Source organism: Stegostoma tigrinum, chromosome 7 (genome assembly GCF_030684315.1).
Source record: "Stegostoma tigrinum isolate sSteTig4 chromosome 7, sSteTig4.hap1, whole genome shotgun sequence".
Classification (NCBI taxonomy): domain Eukaryota; kingdom Metazoa; phylum Chordata; class Chondrichthyes; order Orectolobiformes; family Stegostomatidae; genus Stegostoma; species Stegostoma tigrinum.
Window position 1 is genome coordinate 101094156 of NC_081360.1, and position 21161 is coordinate 101115316.

The window sequence follows — 21161 nt, forward strand, 5'->3', positions numbered from 1 at the left end:
GACACAATTATCCAGTTGAGGTCGAGGCAGTGTTTTGAGCAAACACAAACGAAGAACTGCTTTGAAGGCACACAGTACAACAGCAAAGAAGTTCCCACAAATCTGTATAAAACACCGTTTTGGCCTCAAACAGAGGATGGTGCTGTTTCCGGGCAATGCAGTCCCAGGAAATATGTGAAAGCAGACAAGATTTAATGGTGTGAGGGATGAGAATCTTCAGTTACTTAGAAAGACTGGAGATGCTGGGGCTGTTCTCCAGAAGAAGTGGAGATTAAAAGGGAGATTTGATAGTGGTGTTCAAAATGGAGAGCAGGTTTGGACAGGGTAGCTGCGGAGAAAATGTTTCAAGACACAGATGGCACAGAATTGAGGGGTTTGGCTAAAGAAGCAACAGAGAGAAAGGGGAGGTAGTTGCTTTCTGCAGTGAGTGGTTAGGATCTGCATGCACTGCCCCAGGGTGTGGTACGAGGCACATTTACCTGAGGCTTTCTAAAGGGCTACTTGCAGCAGTTGTGGGTGCGAAGAGAATTGGCAATGCGCTGAGCAACCTCCTCCTGTGCTGCGGCCATTCTCTGGAGCAACCCTGGAGGGTTGACTACCCATGCATGCAGCTCACCACTCACATACCTTTCTAAATGCAAAGCTGGCCTTGAACTCGACCAACTTCACTCCAACTCATTCATCAACCTCATGGGAAGTCAACAATGTGGTGACCTCTGACCCTTCACCCTGATGCCCTGGCCATTTAAACAAACACTGTATTGACTCACGATTGGACTGGCATTGATAAAATCAGTCCTGGATGGGTTGACCTCTGCTTTCAAAACCATACGGTTGTGGTCATCTGGAAAAGAGAGACTAGAATTAGCACAACCTTGTCTAGTGCCTGTCTTCATTCCCTCCCTGTTTTCTTCTCACTTGTCTCAACTGTTGATATCTTTGTCTCTGAATCTGCTCTCAAAATACAGCTCATCAATGGGCTCCATTATTCCTCAATGACCAGCTCTCAGGGTAAGCTTATCAAAACAAAACAGGAGCTACAGTAGGCCATCCAGCCCCTATTCCACAATCCAGTGAGATCATGGCAAATGTGCATCCTGACTCTATTCAGTCTCCTTGGTTCCACCCAATCTTGGAATTACAATTATAAACTGAACTAACATCTTTTGTGCAAGAGATGTCCTCATGTTTACCATTGCTTGAATGAAGAAGTGATGGCCTGAGTTTGATTTTAATGTCAGGCCAATGTCACAGAGGGATATGGGAGAGAGTGTGGGGAGAAAGTCCTTGATCTGGATTATCAGTGTGTAAGTAGTGAAGGGCAGAATTGGCTCAATGGGCTGAAAGGCCTACTCCTGCTCCTATGTTATGTCTCCTTGCCCTGGAATAGCCCCAGGCCCCTCCAGTGAAGTAGGTATGTGTCTATTATCCCCACCACAATTCTCCTCAGGATCGGCACGGTGGCTCAGGGGTTAGCACTGCAGCCTCACAGCGCCAGGGACCCGGGTTTGATTCCAGCCTCGGGCAGCTGTATGTGTGGAGTTTACACATTCTCTCTGTGTCTGCGTGGGTTTCCTCCGGGTGCTCCGGTTTCCTCCCACAGTCCAAAGATGTGCAGGCTAGGTGGGTTGGCCATGCTAAATTGCCCGTAGTGTTCAGGGGTGTGTGGGTTATAGGGAGATAGGTCTGGGTGGGATGCTCCAAGGGGGCGGTGTGGATTTGTTGGGCCGAAGGGCCTGTTTCCACACTGTAGGGAATCTTATCTAATCTAATCTCGGACTTGCCAAAGCATCAAACTGCTGACCAGTGCTTTAGAATTGTGATAGCTATTATTGGAATTACAGGCAGCAGCAAAAAGAACGCTATGATAATAACAGGATAATTATTGCCGAGAAAATTACCTGAAACACTGGAGGAACACCCCTAGTACCGCTCACTTTAAATTTACAAAATTCTTACAAGGCTAAAAATCTGTAGATGCAGAAGAGATACAAACAGATGTACAGACTAATGGGTCACTCAGCCCCGTGAACCCGCTCCACCACTCAATAGGATCGATTGGTTTACTCCAAATTACCATTCATTCCCTGACAATGTTTCACCGTAATCCACCCCAGCCCGGCCCCATGTTTATCAAGAATCTATCTAACTCAGCCTTAAAGCGACTCAAAAACTACCCTTTCACTGACTTTTGAGGAAGTGTTTCTGATGGCTCCCTGAAGGAAAAATAAAAACTGGCTTCAACTTGGCCTGAAATGGATAACGCTTTTTACTTTTGAACACCAGATTCTGTCACAAAAGGTAACATCATCTCCAGATCCAACTTGTCATGTCTTCTCAGGATCTTATATTTTCAAACATGTTGCTCCTTACTTGAACACTCCCAGGAATATAAGCTTAACCTGTCCAATATTTCTCAGATGACAACCTGTCCGTTCCAGGCATGGGTCTAGTACACCTTCTCTGAACTGCTTCCAAAGCATTTTCCTCAAACCAGGAGACCAAGGTGGGTGCACAGTGCAGGCAGGCCCCAAGTTGTGAATGGGTTCCCTTCCTGAGCTTGCTCGCAAGTCACGGCGGCTCAGTGGTCAGCACTGCTGCCTCACAGCACCAGGGACCCAGGTTCGATTCCAGCCTCGGTGACCATCTGTGTGGAGTTTGCACATTCTCCCTATGTTCCCTCTGGGTAGTCCGGTTTCCTCCCACAGTCCCAAGATATGCAGGTTAGGTGGATTGGCCACGCTAAATTGTCCGTTATGTCTAACAACATGTATGTTAGGTAGATGAACCACGGCTGTCCTGCGGAACGGTTTCATTGACTTTGATTTGTCTCTGCTGGCACTGCCAGACCTGCTGAGCTTTCCCAGCAAATTCTGTTTTTGTAACCACGGAAAATGCAGGGTTACAGGGTTAGGGTGGTGGGCTCAGTCCATGCAGGATGTTCTTTAGAGGTTTGGTGTGGGCTCGAGGGGCCAAATGGCCTGTTTCCACACTGTAGGGATTCCATGAAGTCGATTTGTACTTAGGGTGGAATGCAATACAGGACAATATAAAATAGCCATTTGTCAATATTCACATGTTGGATCTCTAAAATTACTACCCACCCCCGAATGGGATTGTGTTTGAGAATACAACTGTTTGTAAATCAGAGACCCTTTGTACTCTAGACGTGATCGGACCAGCGCACTGTATGACTGAAGCATAATCTCCCTGCTTTTAGAATTCAATTTCCTTTGCAATTAACCACAACTTTTTATTAGTTTTCCTGGCTTCTTGCTGTACCTACATTTTCACCTTTTACAATTCACCACCGTAACATCCAGATCCCTCCACATCTCAGAGCTCTGCCATCTCTCACCGTTTAGGTAATGGGCAATCCATCCAAGAGAGTCCTAGTTTACTCCTGCATTTAGGAGGGCGCCCACACGGTCAGCTACATATCTATACAATAATGTAACTTGTCATTGTGATTTTGTATCTTTTGGCGATGCTTCTTAAGGTTCTCAAAATGGAACGGTGGATGTCTATAAAGGGAATGATTAGCTGTACATATTGAATAGAATATATAACATATTATATGCTCTCCACTTCAGTGCAAGAGACAACTTTTTGAGACTGCTAATTAAATGGTGAAAAACTGCAGCATGTATTTGTCAAGATGCCCTTTAAAAGTCACTACAGTATCTGTTTCCACCGGCAGCGAGTTCCAGGCACCCACCACCCTCTGAGTAAACAATTTACCTCGTATATCACCTTTAAACCTTGCCCCTCTCACTTTAAACCCATGGCGCCTGGTAGGTCTTCCACCCTGGGAAGAAGCTTCTGACTGTCTACTCTGTCCATGCCCTTCATAATCTTGTAGGCCTCTATCAGATCATCTCTCAACCTCCATCGTTTCAGTGAGAACAACCCAAGTTTCTAAGACCTCTCCTCATAGCTAACGCCCTCCATCCCAGGCAACATCCTGGTAAATCTTTTCTGTACCCTCTCTAAAGCCACCACATCCTTCTGGTAGTGTGGGGACCAGAATTGAACACAATATTCTAAATGCGACCTAACTAATGTTCTATAAAGCTGCAATGTTACCTGCCAATTTTATAACTCAATGCCCCGGCCAATGATGACAAGCGTGCTGTATGCCCTGTTGACTACCTTTATCATCTGCGTAGCCACTTTCAGTGATCAGTGTACCTGTACATCCAGATCCCTCTGCCTATCAGCACTCTTAAGGGTTCTGCTGCTTACTGTATATTTTCTATCTGGATCAGACCTTCCAAAATGCATCATCTCAAGTTTTTCTGGATTAAATTCCATCTGCCATCTCTCTGCCCAAGTCACCAACCCATCTATATCCAGCTGTATCCTTTGGCGGTCCTCATCGCTGTCTGCAATTCCACCAACCCTTGTGTCATTGGGAAACTTACTAATCAAGCTAGTCACATTCTCCTCCAAATCATTTATCTATCTTACAAACAGCAAAGATCCCAACACTGATCCCTGAGGAATGCCACTAGTCACAGAATATCATTCCATGAGTAATCGTGCTATACAGTGGGTTTGGTGTTCTGCATTTTAAAACAATTTTTTTTCGACAATATTGGAATCATGTTCTTTCCTGGTGCCTATAAGCCCGCTGGCACAATGGCAGGGCTTGTACAGTTATACCCTTGAGCGAATGTTTCTCCAACTTCAAACTATCCCACGGCATTTAGATACTGGCCCGATGAGGTTTATTTAAATGCACAGCTAATGCTGAACAACACTTGTGTCCTGCCCTAACAGAACTGGATGACTTCATATCACGGAATTGTGGAGGTGGGATTTGAACAGGCGAACGAACTTCGTGCTGTCATCCTGGTCTCAAATTCCACACATTTTTGATCCAATTCTTGGCAAGCCGTCCAGCGGTCTTGTCTAGTGCATTTGTGTGGCAATGACTTTCTGAAACTTCTTTTTGGGGGGAGCTTTAGTAGGATGTGGGCATCATTGGTAAGTCATCATGTTTCCCCATTGTGCCCCACAAGGATGACCACTAGGACCCCTACCATTTGTTATATACATGGATAATACAGATGAAAATGTAGCGGAAATGTTAAGCATATTTGCAGGTGACACCATGATTGATATTGTGGTTAATAGCGAAGAAGTTGGTGGTAGGTTTGAGGAAGATATAGATGGGTTGGACAGATGGGCAGACCCGTGGCAGGTGGTATTTAACTCTGATAAGTGTGAGGTGGTGCAGTTTGGAAGAGGAAACAAAATGAGGGAGTATTTAATGGAAGGATGGATACCGGGTAGTTTGAGGGATCCTGGGGTAATTAATCACCGATCCTTGAAGTCGGCACAGCGTGTGAATAAGTTAGTTAAGAAGGCATTTGGGACTCTCGCTCCCAACAGTCGTGGTACAGAATATAAGTGCAAGGAGGTAATGTCAGGACTGTACAGAGTGTTGGTTAGGCCACTGCTGGGGCTCTGTGTGCAGTTCCGGTCACCTCGCTACAGAAAGGATGTGATAGCACCGGAGCGGGTAAAGAGGAGGCTCATCAGGATGTCATCTGTAATGGAGAAACTGAGTTATAAGCAGAGACTAGATAGGCTTGGACTGTTTAGAGCAGAGAAGGCTGCCGGGGAACATAATAGAGTTATATAAGATTATGAGGGGTACAGACAGGATGAATAGGGAGCAGTTGTTCCCCTAGAATGAGGGGACAAGCACGAGTGGGCACAGTTTTAGGGTAAGGGGCTGGAGATTCAGAGGGGATTTGGGAAAATGTTTTTCACTCAGTGGGTGGTGAGAATCTGGAATGGGAAAGTCGTGGAGGCTTGACACCTTATAATCTTTAAAACATATTTGGATGAGCACTTTAAATATCATAACATTCGAGGATATGGGACAAGTGATGTCGGTGCAGACGCGATGGGCCGAACGGCCTTTTCTGTGCTGTACAAATCTATGAATCTGTTGCTAACTGCCCTTGAGCGGACTTGTTAGATCATTTCAGAGATCAGGAAAGAGTCAACCACATTGCTGTGGATCTGGAATCATAAGTAGGTCAGACCAGTAAGAACGTCAAATTTCACTCCCTAAATCAACCAGATGGGATTTTAGATTAGATTCCCTACAGTGTGGAAACAGGCCCTTCGGCCCAACAAATCCACACCGGCCCCTTGGAGCATCCCACCCAGACCCATCCCCCTATAACCTACACATTCCTGAACACTACGGGCAGTTTATTGTGGCCAATCCACCCAGCCTGCACATCTTTGGGCTGTGTGAGGAAACCCACGCAGACACAGGGAGAATGTGCAAACTCGGCACAGACAGTCGCCCGAGGCTGGGTTCGAACCCAGGTCCCTGGTGCTGTGAGGCTGCAGTGCTAGCCACTGATCAACCGTGCTGCCCTAAATTTTAACAACCATCGGGCTGGCTTTCAATTCTACATTTTATTGGATTCAAATTTCACCATTTGCCATGGTAGGATTTGAACCCATGCCCACAGAACATTAGCCTGGGATTGCCAGACCAGTGACATTACCATGACAATAACAGGTAGAAGCTGTTCTTCCATAATGCTGTTCCAGTACGTCTCCTGCGTGCCTTGAGTTGCTTCCATGGTTTTGAACCACAGAATCTCTACAGTGTGGAAACAGGCCCTTCGGCCCAACAAGTCCACACCAACTCTCAGAGCGTCCCCCCCACCCAGACCTGTCCCTCTATAAAACCCACCTAATCTGAGCATCCCACCCACACATCCCTGAACACTACGGGCAACTTAGCATGGCCAATCCACCCTAACCTGCACATCTTTGGACTTGGAGCACCCAGAGGAAACCCGCACAGACACGGGGAGAATGTGCAAACTCCACACAGACAGTTGCCCGAAGGTAGAATCGAACCTGGGTGCCTGGCTGCTGTCCTCCCCTCTACAGGCTGATCTCTACGACTAGACTCTCCCCTCCCACAGTCTGCTACATCACCATCTCTGCCTTACCAACTGACTCTCTGGGGTTACAGCAAACTCTCTAATCTACCAACATGTGTACAGAGTACTAATCATTGCAAAATACAGCTCTCTCATGCAGTTATTCCATTCCTATCTCCTCTGAGTCTTGATAATACGTGACAAAAATACGATTTTTTGAAAAACTTATTGACAGGATGAGGGTGTCGGCCCATTCCTGATTGCCCAGAGGGTCTGGAGTCACATGTAGGCCAGACCAGTTAAGGGTGGCACTTTCCTTCCCTAAAGGATTTTTCACTACAATTGAATGGATTCATGGTTATCATTTTCTCAGTTCCAGATTTGTCTTATTGAATTCAAATTCCACCATTGGCCATGGCAGGGCTTGAAGCCAGTTCCCCTGGAATGTTGCGTGGGTCTCTGGATTAGCAGTTCAGCGATAATATCACTGGGTCATCACCTCCTTTTTCCCAAAAGGTCACGAATCTGTGAAATTCACTCCCCCAGAGTGCACTGGATGCCAGGGCATTGTGTAAATGTAAGGAGACAGTCAAATTTTTAATTAACAATGGGTCAATTAATGGTGGGCAGGAAAGTGGAGTCGAGACAGAGATGAGATCTGTCATGATCATGTTAAATGATGGAGCAGGCACGAGGGGCCGAATGGCCTACTCTTGCTCCTAGTTCTAAGATATCGGCCCTATATCTCTGCACATTATTTCCATCCAAATAATCGTCCAATTTCCTCATGAATGTCTCAATCTTATATACTACGGTCATATAAATTCCCATTATACTACACTGTGCACCCCCTCCAAGATGTTCACGTCATTCCTACAATGCAATGCCCTGAACTGGTCACAGTACACCAGCTGAGAGCTAACTAAAGATTTAGTTGGGCATTCAAATGGTTTTCCTAATAGATCATTCAATTAAAAAGCATGAACAGTTTTAGAATTGGTGATTGGACACCCTCCCGCCTGGATACAGGAGTGGCACTGGAACAGGGTCACACAAAAATACACAGGCCCTGTCACCATGCCAACGACAATTACGTTACTAAATGTTCCTGTGATACGCTTTCAAGTGCTATAATTAACAGTGTGGATGGCAAAAGATCTAAAATGGTGCATCAGGGACAGTTAGTCAAGGGATGAGCATATTTAGCTTCCATCAAATTAACTAAATGGTACAAATTTAAGGGGAAGCAGGAATAGAGAGACCTGTATAGGTGAAGCCACACCGATCTCTGAAGGTGGAAGAACACGCTCATTAGGCTGTTGAAAGATCCTTTCCTTCATAAACAGAGACAAAACAATACAAAATCAAAGAAATGATGCTAAAGTTAGATAAATTGCTGGCTAGGTCTCATCTGGAGGTTTGGTATTTGTTTTCCTTTAATCTTCAATAGGTGACAATTGTCGGTAAGGTCAATATCTATTTCCCAAAGAGCAGCTCAGGGTCACCTACATTGCTCTCGGCACAGAGTCATGTATGGACCAGACCAGGGAAGGATGGCAGTTTGGTTCCCTGAAGGACATTAGTGAAGCAGATAAACTTTTAGATAATGGTTGTCATGGTCACCATCATTGAGACCAGTTTTCAGTTCCAGTTTTATAGTTTAACCTAAGCTCCACCAGCTCCTGTGTTGGGATTTGAACCCATATCCCCTTGAACCATAGCCCAGACTCTAGATTACTTTAAGACATTGGACATAGGAGCTGAAGCAGGCCATTTTGTCCATCAAGTCTACTCTGCCACTCAATGAGATCACAGCTGATCTGATAATCCTCAGTTCCACTTTCTCCATAACCCTCGATTCCCTTTCTGATTAAACATCCGTCTGTCTCAGCCTTGACTATGCTGAATGACCAACTTCGACAGCTCTCTGCGGTAAGGAATTCCATAGACTCACTAACCTCTGACTCAAACGTGCGACTCATATTTTTGAGGTGATGTTCTCTCGCCCACACACACACACACACACACACACACTTTCCCACACACACACTTTCTCTCACAGACACATACATGCACGCACACACACCTGCATGTGCACACACACACACACACACACACACACACACACACACACACTTACATACACTCTCTCTCTCACACACTCTCATGTAAACATACACTCTCTCACACAGACACGCACACACTTTCTCTCACACACACTCACACGCACACACAGACAAGCACACACACTCTCACATGCACACACAAACACACACACTCTCTCTCCCTCACACACACTCTCATGCACACACACTCTCTCTCACATACACACACTCTCTCACACAGGCATGCACACACACACACATGTGCGCACACACACACACACACACACACTCTCTCTCACCCACACAAACACACACACTCCCTCTCACACACAAACACACATGTGCACACACACACACTTACTCTCTCACATACACACAAATACACAAACACACACTCACACACGTTCTCTCTCTCTCACATACACAAACGCACACATGCATAAATGCGCACACACACAGTCTCTCTTTAACACACACAGTCTGTCTCTCTCTCACACACACACACACACACACACACACACACACACACACACACAATCTCCCATACGTACAAGGAACAAAGTCAGGATTTCGGCTCTTTTTGATGTTAACTTCACTCTGTCCGATGGTGCACGAGTTGGGTTCAGCCTGATAGGCACAGAGCGCCTCCCACTCCTTGTGCAGACGGTCCTTGATCTTCAAGTGGTCTTCCATATATGCCTGGTGAGGAAGCAAAGATGTCAAATGTGTGTCAGGAAGGAGGGCCATGGCCAGAGCTCAACGGTCCATAAAGGGACTAAAGGAAATGTTACGAGGGATAATGTTAACTATTTCAGGGGCACTTGGGAACAGAACAGGTTGATGCTACAAGGACTTAAGGGGTCAGCAATTCAAGGTCTTGGGCAACAGATGCTGGGCTGGGATATGAGGAAGAACAATTTCTTAGAGTCACATAGGCATACAGCATAGAAAACCGACCCTTGGGTCGAATTCATCCAAGGCGATTAGATTTCACAAGCTAAACCAGTCCCATTGCCTGTATTTGCTCCATGTCCCTCTAAACCTATTCCCTATTCATGTACTTTGCCAAATGTCTTTTAAATGTTGTAACCGTACCTACATTCACCACTTCCTCTGGCAGCTCACTCTACATGTGAACCCCCCTCTGCGTGAAAAAGTTGCCCCTCAGGTCCCTTTTAAGTCTTTCTCCTCTTATCTTAAAAGTGCCCCCTTAGTTTTGGACTCCACCACCTGAGGGAAAAATTCTTTGGCTATTCACCTTATTTATGCCCCTCATGATTTTATAAACCTGTGTAATGTCACCCCTCAACCTGGCTGGGCACAAAAACCTAAATAATCTTCCCAAGCTACATTTGGGTGGGTATAATGGGGCCACTGGTTTGGTTTACACAGTACTAGCATGAAGTTAAGGGCTGAATGGCCTTCTTCTGTGTTGTAATGATTGTGTGAGACTTGGAGATATAACTACATGCATTACAGGAAAGACGTGGAAGTGTTGGCCATTACCGGAAAGATGTGGAAGCATTGGAAAAGGTGCAGAGGAGATTTACCAGGATGTTGCCCGGAATGGACGGAAGGTCTTACGAGGAAAGGTTGAGAGAGGTAGGGCTTTTCTCTAGAACGATGAAGGATGAGAGGTGACTTGATAGAGGTGTACAAAATGATCAGGGGTATAGATAGTGTGGACAGCCAGAGATTTTTTCCTAGGGTGGAGGTAGCTATTACGAGGAGACATAGTTTTAAAGTGAGTGGAGGTGGATACAGGGGAGACATCAGAGGCAGGTTTTTTACTCAGAGAGTGGTTGGGGCGTGGAATGCATTGCCGGAGAGGGTAGTGGAGTCGGCCTCATTAGGGGCATTAGAGCGGCTATTAGATAGGCATATGGATGACAGTATAAGGTAGGGGTGGGGACGGTAGATAGACCTTAGGTTTAGGGTAAAAGGTTGGCATAACATTGTGGGCCGAAGGGCCTGTACTGTGCTGTACTGTTCTATGTACATAAATCCATAATGTAGGCAGAGGAAGAGGAGGAGAAATTCATTAAAAAATACTGACAGCATGGTTGAGTTTTATAATGAAAGAACAGACAACAATAATGAGGGAGCTACACTTCCAAACCCATGACCACTTGCATCTATATTGTGCATTCTGTTCTATCACCATGATAAAGTCATACAGTCATAGAGCTGTACAGCAGGGAAACAGATCCTTCAGTCCAACCCGTCCGTGCTGACCAGATATCCTAAATTAATCTAATCCCATTTGCCATCATTTGGCCCATGTCACTCTAAACCCTTCCTATTCACATACCCACCCAGATGCCTTTTAAATGCTGTAATTGTACCAGCCTCCACCACTTCCTCTGGCAGCTCCTTCCATACACGCACCACCCTCTGTGTGAAGAAGATGCCCTGAAGGTCTCTTTTTAAATCTTTCCCCTCTCACCTTAAACCTATGCCCCTCTAGTTTTGGACTCCCCTACCCTGGGGAAAGGACTAATCACCCTATCCATGTCCTTCATGATTTTATAAACCTCTGTAAGGTCACCCCTCAGCTTCTGATGCTCCAGGCAAAATAGCCCCACCCTATTCAGCCTCTCCCTGTAGCTCAAATCCTATGACCCTGGCAACATATACTTACACAGAGATAATGGGAACTGCAGATGCTGGAGATTCCAAGATAATAAAATGTGAGGCTGGATGAACACATGTAACCCCAGAGGAGACAGCCACCCTGAGCCCTGCCGAATCTTCACCATCCCCCCAGACCTCCCACTGACTGAGGACGAACGGTCAGTCCTGAGCAAGGGGCTCACCTTTGTCCCCCTACAACCACACATCAACGAATACCAGTCACGGTCGGACATAGAGCAGTTTTTCCGCCGTCTTCGCCTGCATGCCTACTTCTTCAACCGGGAACCCAACCCTCCTTCCACTGACCCCTTCACCCGCTTCCAACACAAGTCCTCCTCCTGGACACCACCCCCAGGCCTCCTACCCTCCCTCGACCTCTTCATCTCCAACTGCCGTCGAGACATTAACCGCCTCAACCTCTCCACCCCTCTCACCCACTCCAACCTCTCCCCCGCAGAACGGGCAGCCCTCCGCTCCCTCCGCTCCAACCCCAACCTCACCATCAAACCCGCAGACAAGGGTGGCGCAGTGGTAGTATGGCGTACTGACCTCTACATCGCCGAGGCCAGACGCCAACTCTCCGACACCACCTCCTACCGCCTCCTCGATCATGACCCCACACCCAAGCACCAAACCATCATCTCCAACACCATTCATGACCTCATCACCTCAGGGGACCTCCCACCCACAGCCTCCAACCTCATTGTTCCCCAACCCCGCACGGCCCGTTTCTATCTCCTTCCCAAAATCCACAAACCTGCCTGCCCTGGTCGACCCATCGTCTCAGCCTGCTCCTGCCCCACCGAACTCATCTCCACCTATCTGGACTCCATTTTCTCCCCTTTGGTCCAGGAACTCCCCACCTATGTCCGTGACACCACCCACGCCCTCCACCTCCTCCAGGACTTCCAATTCCCTGGCCCCCAACACCTCATATTCACCATGGACGTCCAGTCCCTGTACACCTGCATTCCGCATGGAGATGGCCTCAAGGCCCTCCGCTTCTTCCTGTCCCGCAGGCCCGACCAGGCCCCCTCCACCGACACTCTCATCCGCCTAGCGGAACTCGTCCTCACACTCAACAACTTCTCTTTTGACTCCTCCCACTTCCTACAGACTAAGGGGGTGGCCATGGGCACCCGCATGGGCCCCAGCTATGCCTGCCTCTTTGTAGGTTACGAGGAACAGTCCATCTTCCGCACCTACACAGGCCCCAAACCCCACCTCTTCCTCCGGTACATTGATGACTGTATCGGCGCCGCCTCTTGCTCCCCAGAGGAGCTCGAACAGTTCATCCACTTCACCAACACCTTCCACCCCAACCTTCAGTTCACCTGGGCCATCTCCAGCACATCCCTCACCTTCCTGGACCTCTCAGTCTCCATCTCAGGCAATCAGCTTGTAACTGATGTCCATTACAAGCCCACCGACTCCCACAGCTACCTAGAATACACCTCCTCCCACCCACCCTCCTGCAAAAATTCCATCCCCTATTCCCAATTCCTCCGCCTCCGCCGCATCTGCTCCCACGATAAGACATTCCACTCCCGCACATCCCAGATGTCCAAGTTCTTTAAGGACCGCAACTTCCCCCCCACGGTGATTGAGAACGCCCTTGACCGCGTCTCCCGCATTTCCCGCGACACATCCCTCACACCCCGCCCCCGCCACAACCGCCCCAAGAGGATCCCCCTCGTTCTCACACACCACCCTACCAACCTCCGGATACAACGCATTATCCTCCGACACTTCCGCCATTTACAATCCGACCCCACCACCCAAGACATTTTTCCATCCCCACCCCTGTCTGCTTTCCGGAGAGACCACTCTCTCCGTGACTCCCTTGTTCGCTCCACACTGCCCTCCAACCCCACCACACCCGGCACCTTCCCCTGCAACCGCAGGAAATGCTACACTTGTCCCCACACCTCCTCCCTCACCCCCATCCCAGGCCCCAAGATGACATTCCACATCAAGCAGAGGTTCACCTGCACATCTGCCAATGTGGTATACTGCATCCACTGTACCCGGTGCGGCTTTCTCTACATTGGGGAAACCAAGCGGAGGCTTGGGGACCGCTTTGCAGAACACCTCCGCTCAGTTCGCAACAAACAACTGCACCTCCCAGTCGCAAACCATTTCCACTCCCCCTCCCATTCTCTTGATGACATGTCCATCATGGGCCTCCTGCACTGCCACAATGATGCCACCTGAAGGTTGCAGGAACAGCAACTCATATTCCGCCTGGGAACCCTGCAGCCATATGGTATCAATGTGGACTTCACCAGTTTCAAAATCTCCCCTTCCCCCACTGCATCCCTCAACCAGCCCAGTTCATCCCCTCCCCCCACTGCACCACACAACCAGCCCAGCTCTTCCCCTCTACCCACTGCATCCCAAAACCAGTCCAACCTGTCTCTGCCTCCCTAACCGGTTCTTCCTCTCACCCATCCCTTCCTCCCACCCCAAGCCGCACCCCCAGCTACCTACTAACCTCATCCCACCTCCTTGACCTGTCCGTCTTCCCTGGACTGACCTATCCCCTCCCTACCTCCCCACCTACACCCTCTCCACCTATCTTCTTTACTCTCCATCTTCGGTCCGCCTCCCCCTCTCTCCCTATTTATTCCAGTTCCCTCCCCCCATCCCCCTCTCTGATGAAGGGTCTAGGCCCGAAACGTCAGCTTTTGTGCTCCTGAGATGCTGCTTGGCCTGCTGTGTTCATCCAGCCTCACATTTTATATACTTACACAGGTTGTGATTTGCCTGGATAGCACGCAAAATAATACTTTTCATTGTATCTCTGTACATGTGACAATAATAAACCAAATCAAATCAAATCAAATCAATAAGGACAAGGGCAGTGGATACCTGGGAATACCACCCCATGTGAGTTCTCCTCCAAGCCACTCACCATCCTGACTTGGAAGTGTGTTGCTGTCCCTTTACTGTCGCTGGGCCAAAATCCTGGAAGTCCCTCCCTAAGGTCATTATGGGTCAAGCCACAGCAGGGGGACTGCAGCAGTTAAATAAGACAGCTCACCCCCACCTTCTCAAGGGACAGCTAGGGATGGGCAGTAAATGCTGGCCCAGCCAGTGATACCCATGTCCCATGAAATAAGTAAAAATCAATCTTTATCAAACATTGACTTGGCTGCCTCTTCTCCTATTTTCTTACTCCTAACCATTCATTCCCTCACCCACACTTCACCTCCTTTCGAATAACCCTTTCACCTCTTCCTCCTTCCAATCCAGTCAAAACCCAATCCTCACTTGATAGAAGATTGGAGCAGTAGGAGGCCATTCGGCCCTTTGAGCCTGCTCTGCCATTCGTCATGATCGTGGCTGATCTTCCAACTCAACAGCCTAATCCAATTTTCTCCCCATAACCTTTGACCCCAATCAACCCCCCCCCCCCATCCCGAGTGCTATATTCAGTTGCTTCTTGATTACAGTCAATGTTTTGGCATCATCTACTTCCTGTGATAATGAATCCCACAGGCTCACCACTCTTTGGTTCAAGAAATTTCTCCTCATCTCCAGCATTAATAATCTACCCCAAATCCTCATCCTGGTTCTGGACACACCCACCATAGGGAACATCCTTCCTGCATCTACTCTGTCCAGTCCCGTTATAATTTTATAACTCTCTATGAAATCCCCCCTCATTCATCTGAACTGCACTGAAAACAATCCCAATCTTGTCAATCTCCCCTCATACGTCAGTCCCACCATCCCCGGAACCAGCCTGGTAAACCTTCGCTGCGCTCCCCCGAGAGCAACAGCATCCTTCCTCAGAAAAGGAGACCAAAACTGCACACAATATTCTCGGCGTGGTCTCACCAAGGCCCTGTATAACTGCAACGACACATCCCTGCTTGTGTACTCGATACCTCTCACAATGAAGGCCAACATACCATTTGCCTTCCCTAGCCCCTGTTGCACCTGCATGCTGACCTTCAGACACTGGTGCACTGGGACGCCCAGATCCTGCTGCACACTCCCCTCTCCCAAATTATAGCCAATCAGGTAGGAATCCATCTTCTTGTTTTCGCTTCCAAATTTATCCCTAACCTCGCATTTATCCCAATTATACTGTATTTGCCATTGATTTGCCCTCTCACCCAACCTGTCACGCATGTCCATCTCCTCCATGACCCCCCCTTTCATCATCTCATTACCTCCTGCTCCTATGACACTTGCTGTAATTTAATCACAGAATTCTTACAGAGCAGGAGGCAGCCATTCAGCCTATCATGTCTGTACTAGCTCGCCAAACAACCATTGTGACTTAGTGCCATTCCCCTGCCTTTCCCCCATATCCCCACGATTTCCATTCAAATGGCCATCCAATGCTGTCTTCAATGTTGAAGTTGAACCTGCCTTCACCATGCTTGCAGTCAGCACATTCCAGACCATAACTACCCACAATGTGAAAAAGATTCTTCTCAGCTCGCATTTTACCAAACACCTTAAAATTTTCATTCTCGATCCATTTACAAATGGGAACAGTCTCTCACTGTACCCAATCTACCCAGACTGCTCAGGATTCTGGAAGCATCTATCAAACCTCCCCCTTCACAGAGGACAGTCCCGAACTCTCCAATCTGTTCGCCCAGGTTGCTCATCCCTGCATCCATTCTTGTAAATAATTTGTAGAGCTCAGAAATGTACGTGACACTTTGGCTGAGTTCTCCTACACAAGCTCAGCACCAGCTGCTTGCTATTACATTGAAACATGGAAAACAGGAGCTGGAGTAGGCCATTCGGCCCTTCACCCCTATTCCCCTCCCACCGCCCATGAAGGGGAGGCAATAGCCGAGTGGTGTTATCACTGGCACAAAAACAAAGTCGCCGGAAAAGCTCAGCAGGTCTGGCAGCATCTGTGGAGGAGAAAACAGAGCTAATGTTTCAGGTCCAATGACCCTTCCTCAGAACCCGGACCCAAAACATTAACTCTGTTTTCTCCTCCACAGATGCTGACGGACCTGCTGAGCTTTTCCAGCAACTTTGTTTTTGTTCCTGATTTACAGCATCCGCAGTTCTTTTGGTTTTTATTTGGTATTATCGCTGGACTGTTAATCCCGAGACCCAGATAACATTCTGGGGACCTGGGCTTGAATCCCGCCATGGGCAGATGGTGGAATTTGAATTCGATAAAATATCTGGAATTAAGAATCTAATGATGACCATGAATCCATTGTCGATTGTTGTAAAAGCCCACCTGGTTCACTAATGTCCTTTAGGGAAGGAAATTGCCATCCTTACCTGGTCTGGCCTATGACATGTGACTCCAGACCCACAGCAATGTGGTTGATTGTTAACTGCCCTCTGGGCAATTAGGGATGGGCAATAAATGCTGCCTGGCCAGCAACGCCCTCATCTCATGAATGAATAAAGGGAAAAATGAGATGGCTGATCATCTGACTCAGTCCCCCGTTCTCACTTTCTCCTCAATCCCTTTAACCGTAAGAACTATATCTAACAGCTTCATGAAAACATTCAATGTTTTGACCTCAACCACTTTCTGTGACAGAGAATTCCACAGGCTCCCCACTCTCTGGGGGAAGGCATTCCTCCACATCTTGATACAAAATGGCCTACCCTGTAACCTTAGGCTGTGACCCCTGGTCCTGGGCTCCCTCGTCATTGGGAACATCCTTCCCACTTAGTCCTGTTACAATTAGATAGATTTCTAGCAGATAACCCCCTCATTCTCCTAAACTCACTTTGAATATTTAGAACATAGAACATAGAACAGTACAGTACATCTCGTATTCTGCTTCAACCTAGCCAACCCCAAAATGATCCCTGAGAGGCCCACCTCTCCCCTCTGCCCAATTCTGTCCCAGCTGCTTACCAGTATCATGTGTCCAGTTGAGATGTCCATGTTGGATTGGACAGGTTCCTCACACCAGGAGGGGGTGCTATTGTGGGAGCTGGGGCTGGCCTGGGGAGCGTCGCTGAACTGGGACGAGACGCTGCTGACCCGGGAAGTGTCCACAGTTTCCGTGCGGGAATAGGATGATTTGGCTGCCATGTGCTGTCGGCACAATTCCTATCAAGAGAAACAGCAACAAGTTCCTTCAGAAGGAGTGGGAACTGCCGATGCTGGAGGATCTGAGATAGCATGGTGTGGAGCTGGATGAACACAGCAGGCCGAGCAGGATTTTAGGAGCAGGAAAGCTGACGTTTCGGGCCTAGACCCTTCTTCAGACCCATTTCTGATGAAGGGTCTAGGCCCGAAACGGCCTTCCTGCTCCTCGAATGCTGCTCGGCCTGCTGTGTTCATCCAGCTCCACACCATGTTAACAAGTTCCTTCTGCCCATTTCGTTGTGAGAGGATGGTTTGCGCCTGTCCCCTTTCCTACTGACCCCACATCGCGGTTTCTATCCAAGTAGGCCATTTGGCCCACCATACCTCTGCCAGCCCTTTGAAAGAGCCATCCAATTAGAAGCCTCCATTCCCCTGACCCACCTCCACTCCCATAGCCCTGGTAAATTTTTAAATTTGTCAGAGGCAAACGCAGAGATAGCTCAGCACATCTGGCAGCATCTGCGGGGAGGGAAGGACTCGGAAGAAGAGTCATTCCAGATTCAAAACATTAGCTCTGTTTCTCTCTCCACAGCTGCTGCCTGACCTACTGAGTTTCTCCAGCTTTCTCTCTGTTTGCTTCAGATTTCTAGCGTCCGCAGTATTTTAGCTTTATTTCTGTTTGTGCATTTGCTCTGTCTTCTTTCTCTTCTTCCCTGGAGCTGTTTCACCCTCCAACCCAACATTGTCAAGTGTTGGTCTGATGACATCCAGAGTGGTGTCACCTGTCCTGAGCTCCACTACCTTCCTCCTGGTCCACAATCCCCCCGCGATGTCTCTCCTCACTGCTCCAGTACCGGCCCTAATTTCCAACGCGCCAATCCCAATCCCGTTGGATCCATGGACGCAGGAATCCCTGGTGGAAAGCTCTTGGCTCTAAGGCACGTGTCTGGCATGGGGCGAGGGGAAATGAAGCAGCTCAGGCAGGAAGGAGCCATCTCTGCTGTGAGACTGATATAGCTGTGATTAAATAAACACCACACTGGTGCTTCCCAACATTGGAGATGTGTGCTCATCCTAAACTGCAGGCGTGGAGGTATGTAATATTGTTCAGAGGCATGCGACACCAGATCGAGGGGCATGTGTGCACAAGTTTGGAGGGACAACGCTGGAGGAGTGCATGTATTTGATAATGAAGGGGGACAGATACCCGATAATGGGGAGCTGGTAGGTGCCCAACAGGGTCGATATTGGAGAGATGCATGTACCTGATATCGGAGGAGCACACACATCTGGCCCCGAACAGAGCGTGTACTTGATATTGGAGGAATTTGTGTACCTGATACTCGAGGGAGGTGTCAGTCCCTCCTTCAGGGCCCAATCCAGCCAGTTTCTCTTTCTGTCGCTGCTTGGCATTCTGTCTCAGGCAAATGATGATGGCTCCAGCAATGAGGATGCCTGCGATGCAAGCCACAGCGATAAAGGATAACAGAAGGAAACGGAAGGTGTTGCTGTGCCTTGCTGGTTCCGGCAGGGAGTGGAATGCATTCCTCTGTGGAAGAAGAAATACCCAAAGAGAGAGTCAGTGAGAGAGAGAGAGAGAAAAAAACAGAGACACAGGGGAATCAGAACTGCAGGAAATACAACAGAGCCGGGCTGAAATTTACACAACCCTGTCTCTCAAGGATGTCTTACAAGCTTGAATCATTCCAGATGAAGCCTCACGGGAGGCAGAACCAATTTGCAGGTCTCTCTTGGACAGCTGCTTAATCATCACCTCACAATTCACTCCTTGCAAATGATCCATAAAGTGTTTCATTTACCAAAGGGAGCACTGAGAGTGAGAGGGCCATGTTCCGAACTTTACGTTCTTGCTTTGACTCATCCTGGTTCACTGTGCACATCAGAAACCAATTGGGAGAAAGTTAGTCCCTTGAGGTTGACTGCAGTGGAATGTAGGAGAAGGTTGTTCGGCCTCCCAAAGGAGGTCTGCCATTGTACATCATGGCCAAACATCTCCAACTCGATTCTGCTGTACTGTCCCCATAGGGGAGGAGGTAGCCTCGTGGTATTATCACTGGACTGTTAATCCAGAGACCCTGGTAATGTTCTGGGGACCTGAGTTCGAATCCTGCTATGGCAGATGGTGGAATTTGAATTCACTAAGACTAGACGTCTAATGATAAATCCAATGCTGATTATCATTGAAAATATTCCATCTGGTTCACTAATGTCCTTTAGGGAAGGGAAACTGCCATCCTTACCTGGTCTGGCCTATGTGTGACTCCAGACCCACAGCAATGTGATTGACTCCTAACTGCCCTCTGGGCAATTAGGGATGGACAATAAATGCCGACTGGCCAGGGATGCCCATTTCCTATGTAACCTTAAATACCATTAATAACACCAAATCAATCAATCTCTTTCTTGAATGTATGCAATGATTGAGCTTCCATAGCCGGGGTGAGAAAATAGCAACAATTCACTCTGGCCTCTCGGTGATGAAATGCCTCCTTATCTCCATCCCAAGTGGGTCGCCCCTTAAACTGAGGCTATGTTTGTCTCCCATTCTTCTAAATTCTAGAGAATCTTCTTATCAATCTCTCGCTCCATCCCAACAGTGAGTCTGGTGAACCTGAATTGCTGTCCCTCAACGACTAGGTTAATCCTTCCATTGGGAAGATGATCAAAACTGCAGGAAAACTTCTGGAGCTGAAACCAAGACCTGGTACTATTGAAGCAACACTTTTGAGTTTCTCAATAAAGACCAACCTACCATTTGCCCTCCCGACTGCAAGCTGTGCACGCAAGTTGGCTTTCGTAACTCATGGACAAGCCACCCACACTCCTTTGGAGCTCGTGCCTCCCAATCTCTCACCATTTTAAGACGTACTCCACACCTCCTTTCCTTCTGCTAAAGTGGAAAGCCTCAAACTCATCAACTACACATTTTTTTGATTGGATTTGATTTATTATCATCACATAGAATCACAGAACTCCTACGGTGCGGGAAGAGACCAATTGGCCCATCAAGTCTGGACCAACACTCTGAAGAGCATCTCACCCTAACACCACATTAACTGTGGCTAACTCCCCTGGCCTACACATCCCTGAACACTACGGGTAATTTAGCATGGCCAATCCACCCAGCCTGCACATCTTTGGACTGTGGGAGGGAACCATAGCATCGGAGGGAAAGCCACGCAGGCACGGGGAGAACGTGCAAACTCCACAGACAGCTGCCCGAGGGTGAGGCAGCAGTGCTAATCACTGAGCCACAGTTCTGCCCAAATGTACCGAGATTCAGTGAAAAGTAATGTTTTCCCCGCTATACTGACAAATCATTTGCTCTTATCCACTCACTCAACCAGTCCAAATTCTCTCGAAGACTCTTTGCATTCTCCACACAACTCCCATTCTGTTTCATGGGGCGAATAGGAAAGGTTTGGCTATGTTGGAATTTTC

At 48.0% G+C, this 21161-nt stretch overlaps 1 protein-coding gene across 2 annotated transcripts in view; it reads right to left on the reverse strand.

Moving 5' to 3' along the window:
- The window catches only part of LOC125454444 (receptor-type tyrosine-protein phosphatase-like N), a 191300-nt gene that overhangs the window by 20032 nt on the left and 150107 nt on the right, over positions 1 to 21161 (reverse strand). For both annotated transcript variants that reach the window (XM_059647552.1, XM_059647553.1), the window contains 4 exons: positions 19036 to 19248; positions 17523 to 17720; positions 9580 to 9727; positions 771 to 844 (listed from right to left, as the gene is read on the reverse strand). In XM_059647552.1, the coding sequence (XP_059503535.1) occupies positions 771 to 844; positions 9580 to 9727; positions 17523 to 17720; positions 19036 to 19248 (633 nt within the window). The remainder of the gene's footprint in view (positions 1 to 770; positions 845 to 9579; positions 9728 to 17522; positions 17721 to 19035; positions 19249 to 21161) is intronic.